We start from the raw sequence: 25,087 nt of genomic DNA, 5'->3' as shown, positions 1-25,087 counted from the left end.
TGGCGGATTTTCAATGCCAGTGCCTTCGATATATGTGACAGAGCTAATCTATTCGCGATTCATTTAAATTTACAACACAGAATATCTATTGTATTCTATGTTATTCATTTCCACCCAGTTCAGATTTCGCAGTTTCCTGAATTCACGATAAAAAACATCCTAGAGCTGGGAAACGTTTATTTACAAAACAATATTTGCATAAATTTTCAACTGAACCAAAAAAAAATTAGTAGACAGGATTACAAATCACTTTTAAAATGGAAGCTGACAGAATACAGATTTTTCTAACAAACAAAATAAAAAGTGTAATATGTAAATAAATACTAACCAGAAATAAAACAGTAATTCAGTTGAACAGATTACGCATCATTACAATGGTATAGTATTATTATTTTGGGATTTAACAAAAAAATATTGCTACGAACACGAGTGAGTCAAAGAACATAAAAGTTTGTTAATGAATATATGTATCAAGGTATGTTAAAAGGTTTATATCGATCTCTCCACCAACATATGTCAAAAAGTATATTAATTGATCTCAGTTAAAACAAGTTGTAGAGGCTTCTATTGTATATAGAAAGACTAAAAGTTTTATTCTGTATAGTCCATCATTCTGCTGTACCTTGTCTATACACTCAAATGTTCAAATTGCACACATATTCCTCATTTCTTTAACTACTCTTTGTTATTCTTCAAACTATTTTTCAATTTTGATAATTTGTCTGTTGTATTCAGATAAACTTGATACATTACCATTGGGTATATTTTGTGCCTTGCAAACATACTAATTGGTTTGTTCCTTAACAAAGAATTATGTATTCCTCATAGTTGGTTGACCTGAAAGCTAAAAGCTCAAGGTTGAGAATTGGCATTACTTGACATATGTCAGATGATTGTCAAAAAGTTTTATGATTAACAGGGAATTTTCCAAAAGTTTGAAATGTAAAACTAGAGATAAATAAACTTAGGTTTAGTTTCAATTTTTTTTTTGATAAAATGCAGGTTGATTTCTCTTCGATAGATCCAAATGAGGACTTGACGCAGGTAAGTTTTTTTTTAAATTATGAAAATAAATATTTGCGCCTACCTAATAAATAAAAATTTTTCGAATAGATTTTGCCCATTCAACAGAAACGTACTATAGCGTTTATTAATCATTTCATAATGAACACAGTGTCACATTTAAATAATTTTGCCCAATCTTGTGAGTCCCGGTTTATGGAATTTGATTATAAAATTCAGAAAATAGAAGCCTCTCTATCTATATTGGAATCTCAAGTAAGTACAAAGTAAAAGCAAAAAAATGATAATTTGAATTTAAGAAAAAATGAATCTTAAAATGAACGTCTAAAAGTTAAATCGATTCCCATCAAATAGTATTTAAAAACTGGTTAAAAGTATGAATGCAATGTGATCATTATATAAATGTCATGAAATAAATTATTTTGTGATAAGTTAAACATTTTCCCTATTAACCAGATGGATCATTAAAAGTAGCAGCCAACTATAAATCTACAAAACTATTACATAAAAAAAACATAGAAAAATTGTCATATGTATATTAATGAATATATGTAACTTGTACATTATTGGAAGTTGACAAAAAAATTCCATGGAAAATTTATAAACCTTTAATAAAATATATTAAACCCATTGCAATAGACTTGGTATATTTTATTTGACATGTTAAGTGGTTTTTGAATAATTTTGTGTCATTTGATATTGTTATATAGGTATATTGTTAACGTAAGTAGATTTCCAGAAAATCGCCACTTTCCCTACTGCACCCTTGTGTTGAGAAAAAATATTTTTGTTTTCCACTATTTAGTGGATTATAGTTTAAGAATCATAGTAAGTATTTTGAAATTACATGATTAAATTCAAGTGCTACCTCTATTTTTAAAAAGAAATATTTTTAGTTGTCATCAATTGAAGGATTGGATAGTGCTGATAAACCCAAAGAAAATGTAGATGATTCTGTGAATGATACAACAAAAAATGATGAATTAAATTTGCCTGTAATAAAAGATAAGACTGAAGAAGAAGAAAAAATCAACCAAGTGGAATTGCCTTTGGAAATTACCTCAGGAATAAAAGCTAAAGATGATCCCAGGTTTAGAAAATTTTTTAAAATGATTATATTTGGAGTGCCTGAACCAGCTGTTAAACTAAAGATGCAAAATGAAGGAATTGATCCTACAATATTAGGGTGAGTTGTGCTTCTATAGTGCTTTAAGTGTCTTATTTCAATTCATTTTTTGTGATAATATAAAATATTGATAACAAGTGAAATTGATTGAAAATGAAAATTTTCCTTATATGAAAAATTTGTAAGTGAAATAAACAAGTTCTTTGAAGATTTAATTGGTTCAAAACCACTATGTTTATTTTAAACATAAATCCAATTAACTAGACTATGGATTACATAATACCTCTTTATTGATAACAGATACATAACTGAACAAGCAAGTGTGATTTGAAAGGAATAAGAAAAATGATTTTAAGATTCAGAATGGTAACCTCGACCATGTAAAAGTAAGAATACTCACAATTCATTTTACATGAATGAGTGGCTGATTGACTATTAGTATAACATAGTTAGGGTAGGAATTATAAAAAATTTGCCTCAAATTATGCCAAAGGGAAAAATTTCTACTTCAAAAGAAAATCTTTTTATTGAAAAAGTAGGTACTGGTAATTTTTGTAGATCAGTAGGTTTTACATTCTTCAATGTAAAATGCGAGCTCTACCTTCAATTCCCTTCGAATAACAGGTATAGCCCACAATTTTTTACCAAAATTCGCTACAATATACAGATAGCCATCCTCTGCATTCAATATTAGCCATAAATCGATAGTTAACATATTAAAAGAAAATAAAATTCATCTTTAAAAAGATTACAACTCGGGAGCTCATGGAAGATGATTTTGATTGGAAAAATTATTTTTGTGAGTGAATAATGGACATGTTGGATAACAATATTATCTAATTAGAAAGCGTTATGTTTTCTTATGAGTGCACTTTTTCACTTAACCCTCATGCCAAAATCGCCCAAATTTACGATGCTAAAAGGAAAATCTTTACTGAATGAGAAAACAAACACAATACCATCAAAAGATTAATGTTTTGATACGGATTAATGGAAACCATATCATTAAAAGAAATTTAAATGGCGAACATTACTTGTACCTATTTCAAAATTATGCTCCAACTTTGTCAAATTTATATTCTGATCCAGGAAACCTTCAAGTTCCAGTGAATTAGATATGGTTTTAGCTAGAGAGTAAGGTAATGTCTAGCAGTAGATCAATGCAATTTTCCCAATTAGTGAACAGAAAGGATCGATAGATTGTCCAGCGCCATCACCTGATCTTACAATATTAGATTTCTTTTTATAAGAATATGTAATGGGCGTTGTATATGAAACTAAACTTTTTGATTTAAATAACTTAAAAAAACGTATAATGCTTGCAATTTGGTCGATTATGTCTAGGCTACAAATAAAGTACATTGATTGCAGGACCAAATTTAGCATTTTGGCGCCCCTATGCCCAATAATTTTTTCCGTCCCATAGTCTGTTTAGTTACTTTTCTAAAAACCTCTATTGAAAAAATATATCAGGCTTATTTGTTAAGTGCTTGAACACCACTCCAGGATTCACAACAAAGCATGGTTAATGCGGTTGCTGTTTCAATTTAAGGTCCACAATAATGAACTCCATATAGTGCGTGTTGTTAAATTATGGCTATTTATTTTTTGATATATTTTTATTTCTCGACTGTGCATAAATAATACATTTGTTATTAAATTCAGATACGCTTTGTTTTTTTTTTGTCTCGCTATTTGCTATTCATCATAAAAAATTGACAATAGAAGTGAAATCGCTTTATACGAGTCTTGTTAAATATATTAAATATCTTTCTGCCATTTTTGTGCAGTTGATAGTTCTACGAACCCCTTAGAAAGACATATCAATAACCATAAAATTAGTTTAATAAAGCTATTTTCCTGTGAATATGTGAAATAGAATATTTTCACATATTTCATAAAATGTAGGGTACAATTACCCGAAATAACGTATATTATCCTTTATTATAAAGTACGGGTGGCAACATGGACGAATAATAAAAGATGGACCTAGCATCATAACGCACAATATGCGGAGAATGATGAAGCCAACTTAGGGACAATTTGTTTATATTGTCCCGCACACATGACATTATTCGAACATAGTTTCAAAGAGAATTAAATATTTCAAAATATATGTATTAAGGTAGTTTTAAAAATAATATCCTAGATTAAATGTAGACGTAAATTATCAATGCTAACCAGGAGTGTATAAAATTAACAAAATTATTTTCTCATGGCAAATGGATAATATTGGATGTCTGACAATAGTTCAATTTAAAATTAAAGGTAACAAATATTTGTAGGCCATTGTAATATGGAATAACTATAAACAAAACGTTACTGGTTTTTGAAAAGAACAATTTTGTTTAGGTGTTGACGAATTCTTGGAATTTTTTCTATTTTTTTATTCGTTTCGGGATGAATTCGCACCTTAAAGTACTTTTTTAAGATAAGCTTAATCAATTTAATTCCGTAATTTTCTATGGGATCTTCATCATATAGATGATCATTAAATTCGTTTAAAATGGTACTAGGCAAGTTAGCTACTGTTTCCGAAATTAAAATCAATTCAAAATTCTTTATATTTTTGATGAAAATATTGGTGGTATTGAAAAATCGAAAATATTTCACTGCACACTGACATACCTTAATTACTAAATATGAAGCATTTGTTAAATGGAGAAATTCTTTTTGCACCTGCAATGTAGATAAAGGTTTCTCTGATTCTAGCAGAGATAAGTAGTGTTTGCAATTAATAATTTGTCTTAAATATTTTACAACAAATCCTGCAATATAACGAGCTTAAATACTGAAATTCTTCAATATTTTGCTACAATTGGTTTTCAAATTCTGCATCTTTTTGAATATTATCAGTCTTACTAGGTCCTTGGCTACTACAATGTAATATGCCAGTAGAATCCAATTTAATAATATTCTCCTGCTTTTACTTTTTGGTGAATTAGAAGTCTCTTAAAGGTATTTTCAAATTGACGCGCAGTAGGATTATTGTTGTATCCACCTCTACTTCTAACAGCACCAAAAAACAGTTCCAAGTGGTCTTGTGAAAATTTATGAGTAAGCAAATATTTAACATTTTGTGAACATTGAAATACGCAATATGAATTAACAAAATTTTCAAACAGACAATAAATACTTTTCAAATGTTGAATCAAAACACTGCTAAGAAGTACCCGGTTTAATATCCAAATTTAACATAACTTTTTGCATGAAAACAATATTCTTTGTAAATAAGATAAGATACCCCATTTCTATTGTAGTAAGTACAAAACACGTGATGGCCACTACTCATATAATTGAGGTCCACACATGTTTCCCATGGCGGTCAACATGTTAAGCCTGTCGCAAATTGATATCTTGGTATTACTCAAAAAGGGTCTGTTATCTTTACAAGTCAAGATTTTAAACTTTTCCTCAGATCTGAAATAACTTTATTTCAATTTTATTAATCAAAACTGTTAGTGAAAATAATTTAATGAAATGGATCACTTTGTTTTACGTAGTAACTGAAAAATTGACTGATATTTTTAAAAATCATTCTTATAACAAAATGTGTTCTGCATAAAAGATGGGAACTTCCTGTGACCAAATTGGCTCTCTTATACATTAACATTTTAAGGGTGATATCTCTGAAACGGATTGGCTGACGACATTTTCTATTAGGAAAATCCCATTTTTATGTCATATGAGCAATCATCTCCTGAATTTTGTCGCATGAATTTATTATACAGGAAACATCCTGTATAAGTATATTATTCAAACTGTACTACTTGATTATTAGATCTCGTATTTGTTTAGTCTAGCCTGAAAAGTGTTCACTATTTAAGTATGCTACTCAAGAAGCAGGTTTTTGATTGGAATTAAAAAAAAGTGTCATATATTTCAATATACCCTATCTATATTGCATCAAATACTAATGTAATGATGCAGCCAAATATTAAAATTTGTAAGAATCTTTGTATACATTGGACTAAGTTGAAAAAAAGGATTTCAACTCAAAAAGTTTTAATGAAATGCTCGCATGCTCATCAATCTGATATATATGTTACCGGTCAAACTAGTTTTACTTAGGCTAAACTAATTCTTCCTATACTCGATAGAAATGTGTCCTAAGCCCGATAGGATAAACAAGTTTAGTCTAGGCCAAACTAGTTGCATGCAATTTTTTCCAAAGTTAAAACATTTCATAGATTGATATTGCAGTCGTTTGACATTATAACTCTTACCACTGTATCATGGCTTCCCCCAACAAAAATTCCATACATAAATTAAGCAATTTCCTAACATAACATTTTATTCCAATACTTTGTGACTGGTTTAGAAATGAAAATAACAAAGATAAGTTAAATGAACAAAAAAAAAATGGTCAGTGAATAACTGGCAATAATATCTACTGCTGCCTCGCTTTTGCAGTCTGATGGACAGGTTGGTTGCTACATGGAAAGTAATTAGACTTCTCCCTAGAATTGCAACTTGCACCGAATAAAAATGGAATTAAATCGTTAATGTTGCAAGTGTGAGATTAAACATGAAAGAATTAGCTGAACCTCATCTACAAATGCTTTTAATCAAGAAATATTGTGTCTTGCATTGCATCATGTCAAGTGGCTTTGAATATAATATTTTCAGTTTGGAAAAAATCACATGCTCTAGCTTGTTGTCACACTACCTCAAATCAATTTCCTTCACAGTTTTAAAGCAATATTTCTCATTACAGAAAACCTGAGGAAATAATACCCGGCTTAACTGAAGATTTGTTAAAAGATTCTGAAGAAAAATTTGGCTAAACCAGTTTTTTGTAAAACTGTTATACATAATTCAATATAATGAATAAATATATAAATAAAGGACTAAATAATTTGCAATTTAATTGATTCTCACCTATATACTCTTAATTATTTAGAATTTGAAACATAGAAAAATTACCTCAACAATAGATAATTTGAACAAAATATATTAAACAACTAACCTTCATGCTTCTTGTAGTTCACTGTGGGTATTTCAGTAAAAAAAACACGTTAGATACAAACTTTCTGTATTTTGAATGGATAACTTAAAACAAGATACATATTAAACTAAAACTGAATCATTTGTCCTTTACGTTTCTTGTCACCTCCAAGTTCAAAGTGTTTGCATCTCTTAAGTGGAATTTGTTTCCTGAATTTACAGTCTGTACATTCCATTCTCAATACAATCTTTTTGGTTGTTTTCGCCTAAAATTGTTTAGCATTAATTGATGTCTATTTTATAAGAAATGAGAAACTACCTTTTTACGGAAAATAGGTTTAGTTTGACCACCAAATCCTTGTTGTTTCCTGTCGTAACGCCGTCTACCTTGGGAAGCATGACGTTCTTTCGATTTCTTATATTGCGTTACCTTATGGGGCTTGTGAACTTTACATTTTTTACAAAACGTACGCCGTTGTTTTGGTACGTTAACCTAAAACAAAATAACACCTAAATGAACTAGGTAACACGAGATATTATATATTCAAATACAAAGTTTTTATAAAAATGAAACAAGTTGTTGACATTTTGTAACTCCATAACCTAAGATATTACGGTTAGGTATAAATAAAATGAGCAATACGATTTAAAATTAAATAAGAGTTTGTCAAAAGTTATTAATCTTTTAAAATAATCGAAAAACTAATACAAAATATGAAGATGTTCACAGATTAAAATATTTACTCACCATTTTTAGTTATTCTTATTAACTGTCAATTTTAAGAAGGAGAAACCGGAAAACGTCATATATCATACTTCAAATGTCATTTTACTTGTAGCGCTAAATTCGAATTTTTCTGGTAATTTCCTTGCGCGAACTACAAGTAAACAGATCAATATTGCGCAGGAAGACGAGGGCAAGGAAGGATGATAACCCAATCACATTAACACAAGTTAATATTTATGGATCCCACGTGTTAAGTCATTTATATCATTGTTTACAAGACGAAAAAGTAATCAGATAAATAGATCATATTTTTGGAATGTTATTGTAACTATTTTATAAATAACGTTATTTTCTAAAGAAAATAACTCATTCTCCAGATTCTAAATATAATGCAAATTTTTTTTGTAATCGTCGCCATATTTATGTATCAGATATTGGAATTTTAGTTAATTTCCTTTTATAAGTTGTTACTCTCAGGACATTGTACAAACATACGTGAACCAAAATCATTTATACAAAATCTAATAGTAAATGCAGTTAATGAGAGGAATTTTTCTATTTATCATTGAGAAATCTTGTAGATAACCGTAGGTAACATTGTAAATAAACTTTTTTATGCGTAGATAGCTAATTATATTTGTGAATGTTAATTTTAAACATTCAAAAGAATAACTTAGAAAGCAGCGTTTTTATAAAAATATGTATGTGCTCAAAAATTGTTGAACGGTCCTTATTAGAACGCCATCCCTTTGTACATACTTCCAAGAAAAACGTATAGGCTCATTGACTAGGTGTTGCCAGATTGTTATATATAAAATCATAACTTTTTCTCGAATGTTCTGTGAACAGTATAGAAATACAAATTTTTTATAAGTAAATGGAATAATATAATATATATATATATAAATATATATATAAATTTCTTATTTCTTAGACCTTTTAATATATTAATGCATCTAAATGTTCTTGATTTGATAAAGACTTTTTAAACAGAAGAAACCTAAAATCAAAAACATTTAGATATATATATATATATATATATATATATATATATATATATATATATATATATATATATATATATATATAAATACTAAGAATGTTGAATCGCAAGTAAATTATATTAATTCAACATTTTGTTAATTATTTCCAATCTACTTCAAGAAACTGTTGACTTTGCGTAGTTGGGAAGATGAAGATTGGGTGATTAATGATATTCTGGAATTCATTTAGCAATAAAGTTAAGTCAAAGTCTTTTTAAATGTCTTCTAATGGATTCTGATGGTATAGAATGAAGATTATTCACATGTGGGATTGGATTCAAGAAGCATCTGATTGAAGAATACTAGACTTCGGGTAAGTGAGTTTTCATTTTAAAGAGGAGCACCTCGTGATTTTTGTTAGAATTCTTCCAACATAAAACTTAACACATTCTAGGAGGTTATTGAAATGGTAATTATTAGGACGAAAGCTTTTTCTTGAATTTTTATCAAGATTTTATCTGTCTTTCTGAGATTACTAACATTCAATAAGCAATATTCGAAAAATTTAATTTATTTATTTCATTTATATATATACAAATACGCATTATACACTTTTAATACGGCCCTGTTTATGAATATACTACAAATATGGCTAGTTTCGTCACCTACCGTTAATTTTGGCAACGCCGCAAAGAATAAATTCTATACCGGTTACAGCCGCCTTGAATTCCGTTAAAACTACAAAATGCCAACGCGGCGAGGGGAAAGATGAATGTACCTCCCTTCGCGTCTCGTAAATCCTCTATACTTGAATCGGTCTCTGTTTTATTAGAGAAGGAATGATAGAGGTGACCTCGAAAAACAAGGGGCGAATGTATGGTGTTGTGTTAAAGAGGGAATATGATAGAAAATGTTACGAATGGCTTCCCAAAAATACTTTATTTCCATTAAAATACGTAATACTTAATTTCTAACGTCGCAAAGTATTACTCATTAATGTTTTTATAGTTACACCCACATTAATGAGATAATTTTACGAGGGTATATCAAATAGTTAACTTTTTGTTCCAAAATAGTTTTGATTTCATTTTCTGATTCTGAAAATTAGTTTTTAAAGCGGTTAAAAACATTAATGTTGGATATTCCAGTCGTTAAACTGGAAAATATGAATTATTGACGATTTAATACGACTGAACCAATGTTAAAATTATTTGTAATAATAATTTTGGTTTAAAAACAAAGAAATTGCTATACAAGAACTTTAGTGGCTATCATATCTTCTGTTATAAATATAATCATTTAAGAGATTGTCAAGTATTTATGAAGTAAATTGCTTGGTATCAATAAATTTTTAAATGAAATATTTATGTTCTATTTGAAATAATTGATGGTTTTCATGATGTAAATGAACAAAAATTAAGTTTTAAATATAATATTATTTTATACAGGCAATCATAACTAGAATTATTAAAATATAAAAATATGAAACGAAACAAATCCTTTTTGAAAAGCATACCTCATACATTTATTTTTATTAAATGAAGTCGTTCGTATATTGCCAAACTTGATTGTTGGAAAATATAAAAACAATCAGATATATTATAGTCCATTTATTTAAATTACAAGCTATAAAAATTTGTCAAATCTTCAAGAACCGTCCACTGAATACATCCAATGCATAAATGTGAAAATCCTATATCGACCTATTTTTTGAAGTCATCGCACCGCTTTTGTATTCGATTCGATATGTATTTCGTCAAAAGCTTGGTCAGAAGAACTACCTTAGAGTTGCATGATCTTTTTTGTTTGTTGTCCAGTTTTGAACAACGGATTATTATTTCGTCTCGGAAAAGTTGGGTTATATTTCCGCGCGGGTGACAACAGAAAAATGTCTATTTAATTGTGACCTGTAAAATCCATAGCTTAAACAGTAAAAAACAATTTCTAGATTTTTCTCGAGGCCAATTTATTATTTTTTGTATCCAAATTAAAGGGAATAATCAATTTTAAGTGACCCCAACAAGAGTAAGGTTCGGAACAGTTGCAGCTGCCTCCGATGTGAGTACGTTTCAATGATTCCCAGCTAATCCCAGTGCGAAAATTCCCTATGAATTTTTACAATCCATACTTCACAATAAACATTTTAAATAAGACTAAATGTAATAATCAACAAAGTGAAATTTTATGAAACATTTTTACAAAGTCACTTTCTAATAACTGTGAGTTGAAAAATAATACGAGAATTTAATGATAATTAATTACGAAACTTACTTTACGGGGGTATATCAAATAGTTATTAATTATTATTAATGTTAGTTTTTCTAGTCGTTAAGCTGCAAAAGATATAGACGATGATGATGTAAAGATGATTTAATATGATTGATTTAATATTTTATAATTATCATTTTTGCTTAAAAAAATAGAGAAAATTATCAAAAGCGAGTTGTTTTATTTGTTTAGTTTTATTGTATTTTTTATATGATCCATATTTTTTTTTCATTTTGTACATAAATCGGCAATCACAAAGTGTTCTATAGGCTAATTGGCAGTTAAAACGAGAAAAAACGTCTCTCTCTTATTACAGTCCATTCATTTAGTGCGCAAGCAATAAAAATATGGTTAATCTTCAAGAACCGTCCACTGCATAAATGTAAAAATCCTATATGGACAGTTCTTATGGGAAAAAATATTTCTACGTTACGGTGCCGACAATATTCATGTTCTCTCTTATTCGAGACACTTTATCTATACTGCGCATGCTTGAGAATGCGCAGAACCGAGCTGGAACCTCGGAGAATAGAAAAATCGTTGTCATTCAAATAGTTCTTGGCTATTTAAACAGGATAATTCTTCTTTAATTTACTTAAGAGTGAACAGCTCTGTCAGATCTTCAGTGTCGGCATTATTTTCTGGTCAAGAACATCATCATTAGGTGTAAAGACTTCAACGAGGGGTTCTTCAAATAAGTCAGCTTCCTCTTTGTCGCATGTTGCCCAGTGTACTGAACCATCGGACCAAGTTTACATCTGTTTGCGTGATTTGAAAATCCCGATACCTATTGAGAATCCTACCGACTGCGTACGTTTTTCAGTATACTTTAGAGAAGTGCTTATATTTCAAAGCAAAATATTTAGTTTGGTTTCGACTGTTGACAGTGGCGGTTGTAATTTTGATACTTTTCATTTTTGTTTTCGAAATTTAGTTTGGTTTTTGTCATTATTAACTATTTAAATGACTGTGATGACTTTTTTACGACCATTTGACATGCCTCATTAAAATATAAAATCAAAACTACGCAAATATAATCGTTTACCTACTTAGTGCGATAGTTATCGAAAACATACCCTAAGTTATTAGTTATATCGGAATTAGATAAAAGGAAGAGAACGAATATTAGTTAATCTTGACAGTTCCAGTTGGGAAGATCTTTTCTTTTCAAATTATTATCTTGTTTTTTTTATATTAAATAAAGATTCAGTATACCACCCACCTCTGATCCTGATGAAATATTAAATACATAATGCCCATGAAATGAATAAACGTCTAAAGTTATTTCCTGGGGGAAGGGAAGGATAGGCCCCGATTTCGGGAGAGTTCTATGTAGAAAAGGGTTTACTTTGGTGATGACGATGACAGCGAAGGTGCTTCACGAAACGATAGAACACCGGAAGGAGGCAACAGATCAGACGGTTGGGTATTCAAAGGCACAACCTATCTAAACCAGAATTAACTCGACAATATTCTGGATAAATATTACTTTGAAGTCCTGACCACGGTATTCTTGGCGTTTATCATATCAGTCTAGCTTGAATCGGAGTGGATACAGATTGGGCAGTGCCGACCACGGCCTTACGGGTTCTATGCAACCTAGCCTGGATCAGAATAGATGTCGATTGGAAAAACTCCCGAAGTGCAGTTTCTACTCTATTTGCAGTTTCATCAGGATCAATTTCGTTTATAAAATAAATTTCGTCTGCGAGGAGGATTCACAGCAACTAAGTGATAATCTACAGTTGCTTTATTCATTACATGTAATGCAAATAACTTAAATTCTATATTTTTTCTCTATATTAAAGTTTGTTTATTACAAAAAAACATTCAAATTAAAATTCGAGTCAGTTGTCTCATAAAAACTCTGAATCATTCAATTTTGTATGACCATTAGAGCTAATTTAAAAATGGGACACCGCTGAAGACGGCAGAAATCCTTTACTGATTTTTTCTTTTGTCATATTTTTTGCTTTTTAGTAAGAATATAACTTCTTTCAATATGAAATTTTTATCAAATGTTTTTGATTAAAAAAATGCCTAAAACATGCTTTTCTAGGAAACAACTAGTCAAAAATATATGATAGAAAAGAATTCTGAACGTCTACCAAAAACCAGAACATAACAAAATTGAAATAGAAACATTATTATACAATAATAAAAATCAAAATTTTGGATGTTTGTGTAACAAGTCTGAGACAATTAAGTTCCAAAAACATCGTTAATACGAAATTTTATTCATCTACTTTAAATTGCATTTTAAAACTTCAAAAAAACTACCTGAAATAAAACTTTTACCTACCTTCAAATGAATTACCTTTAAAGGATAACGGTTTTATTTGTCATATATTGACAGGGGTTGAAGCGGGAAACGTACCTAAGTGTAATATAGGTTTTACGTTTTTTTTTATTCTTGTTTGTCCTAAAACGATCACTTCTCATCTGATAAATTTTCGAAAGTTATTCATTATCTTACATATTTTTTTTTTAATTAGCCGTTATTTCCCATAGAACAATATCAAGAATTAACTACCGGGGTTACTCTATAAACTTAACTTTGATACAATAAGATAAAAATTATCATTTTTTCTACTCCTATTAAATTATGTAATCATTATTCTTTTGCTTTTGAGCTTATTTATAAATAAACAACATGAGATAATTTGTGAAACCAAAAAAAAATAATAGTAGGATAAAACCCATTGGAAAAGCAGGAAATTATGATAAAAATGATAGGAAAAATAATTTATTAGCGTTATGGACGACTGGAGGCGAAGGGGGTGAGTTTTTAAGGGTGAAAAACGGTTTATTTTGATTTCCAGCAAAGACCATGAAAAAAAGTCATACTGCATAGTCGTAGGTAATAAAAAGATCTACAATTTTGGTATTTTCACTTTTTACTTAATCCCTAAATTTATGTGGAAAATTAAAAAAACTAATTTTTTGTTTTTCTTATTTTGATATTTTACCAAAATTTTTTCATGAAATTTAGTGAAAACTCACCTTTTTATGTCCGAAATATACTGTAACACATTTGATTTTAAAAAATATTTATTTTCATTCGAAAATTCTCCCGACACAATATATTAACTTATTTTGATAAGTCGGTTAGTTTTTCATTCGTTCAAATCTCCATGTAAATTTTCTCAGAAAAGAGAAAAAATCGCTAAAAATCATGCATCCGAAAATTTTTTTAAATCATTTGTACAAATTTTAGCTATATATTAAATTTTTACACTCTAATTACATGAAAAATGTGAGATTCCATGTTATATTGATGAACATCTCATACTCCGAAAATTATGAGGAATAAGATTAAAAAACTTGTGGGTATTGAACTCCTATCACATCCAGACTTTAGTCCAGACTTTGCGCCGTTATTCTCTCTACTATAGCTTATGATCGACGACGAGTTATAGCTAAGAAATCCAGCTCAAACTAAGTAGTTCAAAAATCTACAAATGGAACTTATTCTCTTCACATGATTATTACACTTAGAAGAAGATGAAAAGAGAGTTATTTTAGGTATAAGATACTCAACTCAAAAGGTTCTTCTTAGAATTGTTGACCTCTTTTCGATAATACCTATAAAAATGATTTTACAACCTATTGGAAGAAGTCATAAACATTTGAATACCTAATCCAACAAAATTTTTCTTTTCGTTTACATTTATTTGGCTATAATACCAGGTAAAAACTGTGTTACTTCTTAAACATAATAGAGTCAAAAAGTTCAAATTTACAAAATTGCGACACGCCCTAACCGTCTAATGAATAGAATCCCTCACAAATCATACTTTTATGATGTTCAGCGGATTGTTGAACATACGAAAATGGAGGGTACGTATGGTCATCTCCTACCTTTTCCAGCAATTAAAAAATCTTTGTCATAAAAACATTTTTTGTCACTCTCGTACTTCAAAACTTTTTCTTTTTGTAAGTAACTTAACTAAAATTAAAAAAATATATATTTGAACTCTGTTGGTAAAGAAATAAAGATACGTCCTTACCTCAAATTTTTCACAATGGGTTAATACGCTCAAAAATATTTTGAATCGTGAATAACTCGAAAACTACGAGGAATTCGAAAAAAAGTGCTGGAGCAAAATATGTACAGCGCAAAATTCTCTACAGATAGGTCTGTAAGCATTTTTTTCTAACCTAAATTTTTTCAACGTAAAAAGGGTTCATGTACCCAAAGTACTTTGAATTGTGGATAACTAGAAAACTATGAGGATTTCGATACAAACTTCCGGGACAAAAATTTGGAGCACAACATTCTGTATAAGAAAGGTTCCAATTTTTCTCTAACCTAAAAATTTCCATTACAAAATGGGTTTGAACGCTCAAAAATATTTTGAATCGTGAATAACTCGAAAACTACGAGGAATTCGAAAAAAAGTGCTGGAGCAAAATATGTACAGCGCAAAATTCTCTACATATAGGTCTATAAGCATTTTTTTCTAACCTCAATTTTTTCAACGTAAAAAGGGTTCATGTTCAAAATATTTTGAATCGTGAATAACTCGAAAACTACGAGGAATTCGAAAAAAAGTGCTGGAGCAAAATATGTACAGCGCAAAATTCTCTACAGATAGGTCTGTAAGCATTTTTTTCTAACCTAAATTTTTTCAACGTAAAAAGGGTTCATGTACCCAAAGTACTTTGAATTGTGGATAGCTAGAAAACTATGAGAATTTCGATACAAACTTCCGGGACAAAAATTTGGAGCACAACATTCTGTATAAGAAAGGTTCCAATTTTTCTCTAACCTAAAAATTTCCATTACAAAATGGGTTTGAACGCTCAAAAATATTTTGAATCGTGAATAACTCGAAAACTACGAGGAATTCGAAAAAAAGTGCTGGAGCAAAATATGTACAGCGCAAAATTCTCTACATATAGGTCTATAAGCATTTTTTTCTAACCTCAATTTTTTCAACGTAAAAAGGGTTCATGTTCAAAATATTTTGAATCGCGAATTTCGAAAACTATGTAGAATTCGAAAAAAATACCGGAGCCAAAACTGTAGACAACAAAATGAGTATCCACATTTTTATGGAAGAGAAGCTATTAGTCTGAATATTGAAATAATAATCAACCAAGAACGAAGATAGTGTTCATGATCGCGTTTTTAAAAGTTCATTTGAAACCAAAAAGTGGTTCATATTGATAATAACACGAACGACAAATCTTTCATTGGATTTGCTTGTTTATATGGCGAGTGATGAAATATAGCCATTGAAACTTCAAGTACTTCATCTCGCAAGATTTTCGAAAATTTACCAAGTCAAAAATTATGCTAGCTTACCCGAGTAGAAAATAGATATCTTAAGTAGATCTTTTCATTTTATTTCGTTTTCCTCTCAAAATTTTCCAAATTTTTTTTGTTTTTCTCTCAAAACTTTCCAAATTTTTTGGTTTTCCCCTCAAAATTATCCAAATATTTTGGTTTTCCTCTCATAACTTTCCAATTTTTTCTCGTTTCCCCCTCAAAACTTTCCCAATTTTTTCAAATTTGCCTCAAAATATCTCAATTTTCCCTCAAAACGTTTAAATTTTTTTCGTTTTCCCCTCCTTGTCTACTGTCGAAAATTGTTTTCTAAACAAAAAGGCATGCACCTTCCTTCGTGTTTTTTGAAGTGATTTTCTATTTTATCTTTTCCTGGACTTTACGTGCTGTTTAAAACTCGCACAACAATACATTCACAATAATGTTTGCCTGTGAAGGATTTAAAACAATCAGATATTAATTAATTTTTATTAAATGTTAAAAAACCGTTTTTTCGGTATTTACGCGGCCCAAATTTTCCATAATCACTAGAATACTCAACTTACAATTAAAATAAAACAAAATTTCTAACCTTCTAACTGTGTAGTTTTCAATACTCAATGCTTTTGGCCTTTCCACATCTTGTTCTATTGCTGACCGTACTAATTTTGCAATAGAAATTTGATTTTATTCCTTTCTCTTACAAATAGACGGGTGCGCTACAACTCGTAACGATTTTTAATCCATTGAGATACAAATGCGCCAACTCTGGGCGGGGATATTTCAGGTAAACGAAAAGGTAGTCCGAGTACATAATACTCGTGACGGATTCAGAGTATTACCAATCCACTTTGTAAAGTTGGAAAATCCAAAGATTAAAACCTAGAATTTCTAAATCCTTTAAATTGCGTTTTAACATTAAATAAATACTAAACAATATGCAATATAAAAATGAAAATAAAATTGTACCCCCAATATTCTCACCACCCTTTGTCAAATTAAAATAGTAAATTCGCTGCTCCTTTCTTCATTCTTCAAACAGATAACGTGGTGTGGGTTATGTTGGATTAGGTATATAATTAAAATCCCGAGCTGCATAATCTTCCGTCACGAGTTGTCTAATCTTCATGACAACCACGATCACGAGTTGGCACATTGTAACAAAAGTTGAAATTTCATGGCGGGTATTAAAATCACAAGTTAGCCCTTTTTCCACTATAAATTCATCCGATAAATATTGTCCCATTAATTCTATTGCTTGTATTCTTCAGGATCATTTTAATAAGGTTTCTCAATGTATTATGTATTCCTACTTTTTCAAGTGCTTTACACAGTTTTTTTGTGTATTCAGTCGTTTAAAATCAAGGAAAAGTTTTTGAATTTCAATTTGAAATTATAAAAGGAATATTCTTCTTCTTCTCTTTTCCTTGCACCTTTTAAGATAACGAAAGACGGTTCCGATCCCTTTTGTAACTATCTTCTATATTCTCCTTTTTTGTCTTAGTTCCTTTATTTGGTTTGTTTATTCTTTTCGTTATATTGTCTATATACCAAAAGTCGATATAAAAAGCAAGAAAGTATGAGAAAGAGTATAAAGAAAATTTATTATTCAAACAAAAAAATTAATTATTCAAGTTTTACATTATTCATCGACCATTTTCTTGAAGTATCAAACAGATTTAATTAGTTTGATGCTTCACTGTGAGTTGATATGTAGGATACGGGAGAAACAGATGATGACCGAAACTCTTGCTCACCAATAGCAATTTGCGCTTGCAACACTGTCTGGCTAACTATGAGTTTTACTTTAGCCTGCTCTATACTAGGAAGTCTCTTCGTAGTTTTGGCCAAGCTCAAGAAAAACATGTCCGTCTCATCTAAATCGCGGCTTAAAAATTTCTTATCGTCGTCATGTCTGTTTTGTTTTTCTTTCTTAATTTTTATCGTTTGGATAATAGAGTTATCTCCCGTTTGTCGCTTTCTTTTTTTACTACTGTCGCTTGGACTGTTCATATCTGCTTCACTTTGAATATTGTAAAATTCATTTTCATTCCGTTCATCTTGTGAATTTTTATTTGATAGAATTTCATCCTTGAGCATATTCCTAGTATCAACTAAATTGTTATTATCGCTTTTTCTTGTTCCTATCTCATCGAAAAATTTTACAAGCGATTCTTTTTGAATTTCTTTTATCAAAAGATTGTTTTGAGTATTTCTAGTGTCTATCGAAGGCAACAGAAAAGACATTTCTTTCTCATACTTCCAAGGGTGCATTTTTTTCGTTCCTTCTCCATTGTTCTTATTTCGTCGTCGATTCAGTGCATTCGTGAAACATCTCCGTAATTTTTCCCATGTCTCTTTCGCATTTTTAGCTAAAAAAAGATTCAATCAAATACACAAAGCATTTATTATGTTTTTAGGTTTCTCGCCTCGTTATATATACAGATTAAATTGATTATAACGCAAAGCAAACGAAAGCATTGAACCTTAATACAATAAAATTACAAAAACTTACGCTTCATTTTTAGTTCCGCCCCAATCTCTTCCCATGCATTAGTTCTCTTTTCATGGTCTCTATAATCCGGTGACTTCGGGTCATAAAGAAAAACTCGACTCCTAACTTTTTCGATTAACATTTCCTCCATATTGTCTCGGAAAACACTACAATACCATCGACGATAAATAAAATTAAATAGTCGATATTTTGAAAAATTGATTTTTTTATTCATGTATATTTGTATATTTATATTTTCACACGAATAGATTAATAGTACATAACTTACCTTTTCAAATAACATTCGTTCTCTATACGACTGTGTATTACGCCAACTCAGGTTACTGACGACTCACGAAATATTACGTGCCCAAGCAAAAACTACGATAATGCATGAGAACTCGAGGAGATTGATCCACACGTTATGTGACGTAATTTCAAATGATATACGTGCTGTGTTACTAGTTAGAACGCATGCTTACATGACCTCACGTGATATGACGACAGTCTTTGTCTGATTTCAAAGACCGTTTATAGATATAGCAACGTATCTAAATTGGATTATGTAAGTCCCGTCGAATTTTTTATAATTTACAAATAGTTGTACATAAATATTGATCATATTTAATAAAACGAATGTATAGATATTATTTTCTCGAATAAATGTTCACGAAACTATTTTAAAAAATAACATGTTTATTAAAACCTATTGACGTTTAGACCGGTCCTTGTACCAATATGTTTTGATGAAAAATGTGCCAATAACTGAATTATGCTTATACACGTGACAAACAGATGCGGCTATTTCATTCCCATTTTTTCTTGTATTTGAATAAATCATCTATGATTAAGTTTTTAAGAATTATCAATAAATCCTTTTAAAAACAAATATAAGAGTAAAAAATTAATTATAAGCAGTATTATAACCAATATCAAAGTGTAGACACATTTACGTTATTTTAATATTGTGTCACCCCGGTATATATATCATTAGTTTCGATGAAAAAATACCTATTTGAGGAATATATTGTTGTAAAGGAATAGAAAGCTCAAAAATTAAATATTGAAATACCCAAATACATAATTGGCAGTAATTTTCTTTCTTTAATAATGGTTTCATTAACCAAACACGTTGGGGGGAAAGGTTGATGGTCTACCCGAACCGTACTAAATCGGCGGGAAAATCACAAAAACGTGACACCGGTTTTAAACATATGTTTCACGTTTTATACATAAATTAAAGACCTTATTTGACGTACATAACATAATATACAATTAATAAAATCTATGTAGTACTCGAATCTGACAATTTTTTTTAAATTTCAAAATTTCCGTGTTTACAAATGTTGGCAAAATTTTAAAATAGCGCCCCTAGCGGAGGCATATAACAAATAATTCGTAATCACGTACTGAATCAAAAACCCGAAGTCGCCACTCGAACCCCTCCTTTCAAAATTTTGAAAATTAATTTTAACAATTTGATAATAGAATATATGAATGTTTGTTATCTGAAAAACTTTAAATATCTTTTAGAAACGATTTGTGTTTAGTTTTTGCATAAACTCATCCTTGTAACGAAACTTACTGATTCGGCAACTAACGGTTATACTCGGTTTGAGCGGCGCCATCTTAGTTTTTGAACAAAGCTAGCAGCGAGCCGGTCAGTAGTGCGTCGAGCTTTCATCGTTACAAGTGGAATCGATCCCAAACAAAATATAAACAAAATGAGTTCCAAAGAAAATAACGAAGTTGCAGTTGAAAAATTAGACAACGAAAAAAGTGCTGATGGTAAAACCGATTTAAAAGGCACGAAGCGAGCGGCAGAGGTAAGTTTTCACATTTCTCGTTTGTGATTATGAATACATTGTAATGATTTGTACTAGTTTAATACTTCGTACTATGAATATAATAAAGTACCTCGGTAGCTATATGATTATTTTAAACTAATAAGAATATTCAATGTTCTTTTTTGTTACAATCAGCTTGTTGCCATGTGAATTTAGACCACGCCGATTTACTAAAAACGACGCTCCACTTACTTGTAATGGCGTTACTAATGTCTTTAAATAGACTCGACATACAGTATATTCAGTCGATTATAATTTTATTCGCTTCTTTTACAAAATTGAGATCTTTAAAAACGGATAAACATTATTGGCATTTGGTTAAAGCATCCCGCCAGATATTTTAGACGCCCGTTTAGAGGCTAGCATAGCTTGCTAGTTTCAATATGGCGAAATCAATATCTAGTTTTCCGGTACCCGGTGTGAGGCTAGACGCTTTCAAATATATGCTTGTCGTGTATATTTCTAGAATTATGAATGTTTTGGCGTGATTATTAAGTTAACTAAAAAAACTCTATATATATATATATATATATATATATATATATATATATATATATATATAGTGTTTTTTTTTGGTTCTCAAAAATTTTGATTTTACACAACAATTTCGTTTGGAAATTGTTCTGGATGTTATTGAAATGATGGCCATTTTGTTTACTCTTTTTTATAAATTTATCAGTATATTATTTCAAAATAAATCACTTTTCATATACTTCAATTTTTTAATGGTTTTTGCCCGTCCATCGAACCAAAGAATGTTATTTCCGGTCTCACAGGTGTTGCTCCTTGGTAATTATTTTGATTGTATTAAAACGCGCTTTCCTACTTACCCTCTTGGCGCCCATTTTTTAACCAGCGGATGCTGAAAATTTTGTTAGGGTCTAAAAATTTTATGGTTTGATTTCAAGATAACACACAGTTATTCTACTTCTTACACAACAATTTAGTAATAAATTAAATTCACATATGAATAATTTAATATATATACTGTATTATTTGAATTTTTTACAAAATTTTTGTTTACCTTCATTTTATCTTATGAATTGAACAGCGATTGTGATATAGATTACACAAATTTTATGTAGATATTTCATTATTAAGTATTTATCTGGCTACGATGTTTCTAATTCAATTTCAAGGATAGTGTACCTATTAGTTCGTAAATTCAGAAAATGGTATTGATATATCTGCTCAGCAAATAGATTTTAATGAGTGGAAATTTAATATAACTATTTTTCACCACCAACTGTTTGTAAATTCAGAAAATGGTATTGATATATCTGCTCAGCAAATAGATTTTAATGAGTGGAAATTTAATATAACTATTTTTTACCTCCAACTGTTTCTGTAGGAAAAGACAGAGGATGCCAAGAAATCGAAAAAAGAAGAGAATGGTGCAAAATCAGAAGGAGAAGAGTTAGTTGAAGAGGAGGAGGAAGGTATAGAAGAGGAAGAAGACACGGGAGAGGAAGATGTTCCAGAAGGAGACGATGAAGAAATAGAGGCTGAAGGTATTTTTTCTTAACATTACTTGAAACAATGAAAAAATATATTCATTGCTTCCTATACTATGTTGGGAATTTATTTTATGGGTCTCAGGACATTTATGGGACATTTCATTCAAAGATATTGTGATTGTACATTGAAAACATGTTTCACTCATTCTTATTCACCTATTAGTTTGAAAAATTGTATGTTTTCTCACTTGTGCTAAATTACAAAGTTCATATAGGTCATTTAACCATGTTATCACTATCGATGTTCAACAAGTAATTTCTTGGCTGAAACTAATATATTTGGAAAGCTATCTGTTATATAAGAAAGTGAAACGTGCTTAAAAAATATACTTGTAACTATAGAAAATAGCCAGGTTTAAGTAAATGCAAATATTGAATGTAATATCGCAACTAACTCTCTTTATGATTATAAATTTTTCAATTTCAGTCAAATTTATGTAGATGCCAATTATTCTTTGTATTATTCATGTTACTAATATAAATTCACTACATATGTAATAGAAAACAGTCCTAGAACAAGAATAGTACACACCTCGCCTAAAGTAGCTATTTCGTACTTTTATAATGTTTATTATATAGTATGCTCCTATTTGCTCTTGTTGTATAACATACTGTTTCGGTCTTAGAAAAAGTGTATTGGATTTTTTTGTAACCATAACTTTTACAACATTAGAAGTGATTTTGATTGAAATCTTTTATAAAATATGAAACTTATTTCATCATTTGCGGTTTATCATCAATTGTTTCTGGTAATCTAGATTTTTTTACAAACTGCATAAATTGAAGACATTTATCTTTTCCTATACTTAATACTTTACTTCCACTATATAAACACAAATACACAGTCTGAGATGTGCGTTTTTATAACCAAGTTATTGTCTAATCTCTTGAACAAGTGTAATTGTGTAAGTTGGCATTTTTGGAACCGTTGGTATTCATCTTGAATACACTGTTTACACCAACACTCACAATTACACTGTCTGACGCGCGTTTCGATAACCAAAACTTGAAGAAAAATATATTCATTGCTTCCCAGACAATGTTTTGAATTGATTTTACAGTTGGTTCTCTATCTTTACTGTTGACCTAGTCTCTAAAGACGATAAGTTGGTGATAGAAACGCGCGTCAAACAAAATTGTGAGTGGTGGTGTAAACAGTGTGCTGTTCACTGAGTGTAATTGTGTAGTAATAGCAGAGTTCAGAATTAACCACTCGATTATTATTATAATTATTATTATTATTATTAGTTATCTTATTATATTTATTAATCTATTCTTGTTTAAGATGAAGAAGATGCAGAGGGTGAGGTAGAAGAAGAAGAGGAAGATGAAGATGCATAATAAAGTGGGTGCCGTCAACCCCTGTGAACAATTCTTGACGGACTATCTCAGTGCGAAGTCTCGAGTTACTTTGTGGACTATTCATTATATAATTTTTTTTTAAATTAGTCGTTGTTCAGTGCGCATTAAACGCCAGAATGTTCCACGTCACCGTTGTTATATTAATTCATCATGGATTCACTGTTAAAATATCATCCTCCTACATTTATCATCCACAGGCTACCTCGTGACCTTTGCCGGTAGAGCAAGGGCTCTTCAGTGACCGTGAGAACTGCACGTGACCCGCGGTACCTGACTTTCTAACTTATTACGTATCCCCTTCAATTTGTAAAAAATGTCCATTTTGTGTAAAGATAGATATTAAATTTAGTTTAAGTTGGTTGCATGCAAAACGATTTTTTTGGTTTCCATACATAGAATTTTGTCATATAAATTTATTTACTAAATAATTGTACAAAAAAACCTATTTGTAAAACCGTAAATTTCCACTACCAGAAAGTCTTGAAACACAAAATAATGGAATAAAGTTTTTAAAATTGGCTTTGAATCGTTATCATATAACGATTCAACCGATTTTTTAGAGACGAGGGAGACAGAAGGGCAATAAAGCGTTACTGTAGGCTAAATAGAACTTAGTCTAATCCGTTTTTTAGATCAGTGTGTTTTTCTTGTATGTATGATATTGTAATTATTTTTTTTAATTAATTTTTTATTTAAAAATTTGCGTTTGATTAGCAAGTGCTAGTTTTCGCATTTTTTTATTCAACACGTCAAATGTCTACCGAAAATTATTCAAAAAAAACTTGTCAGAATTTTGTACTGTTTTCAAATCACTAAAACTGTTGAAACATTTGTTTAGTTAATAATTTCCATCGTTTATGCATTTTATCTGTGGAGAAATTCAATCTCCACAGGTAGAATTCTGATTTACTACAGTGTGCTACAAAAAGTATGGAGTTATCAAAAACTTCCAATACATAAATGCTTGAATGTTAGTACATCGACGGTGCTAGATTTTAACGCGATTAAAGCGAATTTTTTGAATTAGGTATCGCCGTTTTAGTTCTTTTTGGTAATTACATACTTTTAGATATTCTTATTTTGAAATTTAAATTTAATTTGGGGGGCGGGGAGGTATGTTTCTTTTTGTATAATTTTGATTTGACATTTGGCACTGGTTCATTCCAACTTTAAACGACAATTTGGGTGGTCGCTCGCCTCGATTCGATATATTTTTACTACAGAGAATGTTTTATGAACTGATTGTCTACTTAACATGATGATCTTCGTAGAAATTCATTTTGTAACAGTGCTGTATGATTTTGAGTGATTATAAACGATGGATACAAATTGTTTCATAATGTCTTGTTTTATTTACTTTGACCCATTTTTCTTGGCAATACAAAAAAATTCGAATATATGAAACTTTTGACTCAATTATTACGCTATTATTATGCTTACGAATAGAAATTTTTAGACCTTAAATAACTAAAACAATGTACGTTCACTTAATTTTAGACAAAAAATTTGAAAGAAAGAACA

At 30.0% G+C, this 25,087-nt stretch overlaps 4 protein-coding genes across 7 annotated transcripts in view; 2 read left to right on the top strand and 2 right to left on the bottom strand.

Annotated features, from left to right (window-relative positions):
* Window positions 1-880: 880 nt before the first annotated feature.
* Window positions 881-7,007, top strand: LOC130890756 (WASH complex subunit 3). Its single transcript, XM_057795051.1, has 4 exons — window positions 881-1,044; window positions 1,114-1,278; window positions 1,920-2,209; window positions 6,867-7,007. Exons 1-4 carry the CDS (start codon window positions 997-999, stop codon window positions 6,934-6,936), a joined length of 573 nt encoding a protein of 190 aa, XP_057651034.1. The 5' UTR covers window positions 881-996; the 3' UTR covers window positions 6,937-7,007.
* Window positions 7,008-7,167: 160 nt separating this feature from the next.
* LOC130890759 (60S ribosomal protein L44) overlaps window positions 7,168-25,087 on the bottom strand; it is a 315,570-nt gene continuing 297,650 nt past the window's right edge. For 2 of the 3 annotated variants that reach the window (XM_057795058.1, XM_057795059.1), the window contains exons 2-3: window positions 7,416-7,590; window positions 7,168-7,362 (exon numbers count right to left, since the gene is read on the bottom strand). In XM_057795058.1, the coding sequence (XP_057651041.1) occupies window positions 7,225-7,362; window positions 7,416-7,590 (313 nt within the window). In that variant the 3' untranslated portion in view covers window positions 7,168-7,224. Of the gene's footprint in view, window positions 7,363-7,415; window positions 7,591-7,844; window positions 7,992-25,087 lie in introns of those variants that run through there. The other variant, XM_057795056.1, reaches the window with a different exon arrangement.
* Window positions 8,993-24,906, top strand: LOC130890758 (mitotic apparatus protein p62-like). 2 transcript variants are annotated; one of them, XM_057795054.1, is made up of 4 exons: window positions 8,993-9,179; window positions 20,374-20,666; window positions 22,039-22,198; window positions 23,490-24,906. In XM_057795054.1, exons 2-4 carry the CDS (start codon window positions 20,565-20,567, stop codon window positions 23,543-23,545), a joined length of 318 nt encoding a protein of 105 aa, XP_057651037.1. In that variant the 5' UTR covers window positions 8,993-9,179; window positions 20,374-20,564; the 3' UTR covers window positions 23,546-24,906. The 2 variants fall into 2 exon arrangements, with proteins under 2 accessions (XP_057651037.1, XP_057651038.1); XM_057795055.1 differs by lacking the exon at window positions 8,993-9,179 and having other exon boundaries at window positions 20,228-20,666.
* Window positions 17,932-19,275, bottom strand: LOC130890752 (uncharacterized). The gene is made up of 3 exons (XM_057795048.1): window positions 19,130-19,275; window positions 18,862-19,007; window positions 17,932-18,718 (listed from the first exon to the last, which is right to left on the bottom strand). The coding sequence occupies exons 2-3, from the start codon at window positions 18,989-18,991 to the stop codon at window positions 18,030-18,032; spliced, it is 819 nt and encodes a 272-aa protein (XP_057651031.1). The 5' UTR covers window positions 18,992-19,007; window positions 19,130-19,275; the 3' UTR covers window positions 17,932-18,029.

This window comes from Diorhabda carinulata, chromosome 2 (assembly GCF_026250575.1).
Source record: "Diorhabda carinulata isolate Delta chromosome 2, icDioCari1.1, whole genome shotgun sequence".
Lineage (NCBI taxonomy): Eukaryota > Metazoa > Arthropoda > Insecta > Coleoptera > Chrysomelidae > Diorhabda > Diorhabda carinulata.
This window is presented reverse-complemented; position numbering and strand designations above follow the sequence as displayed.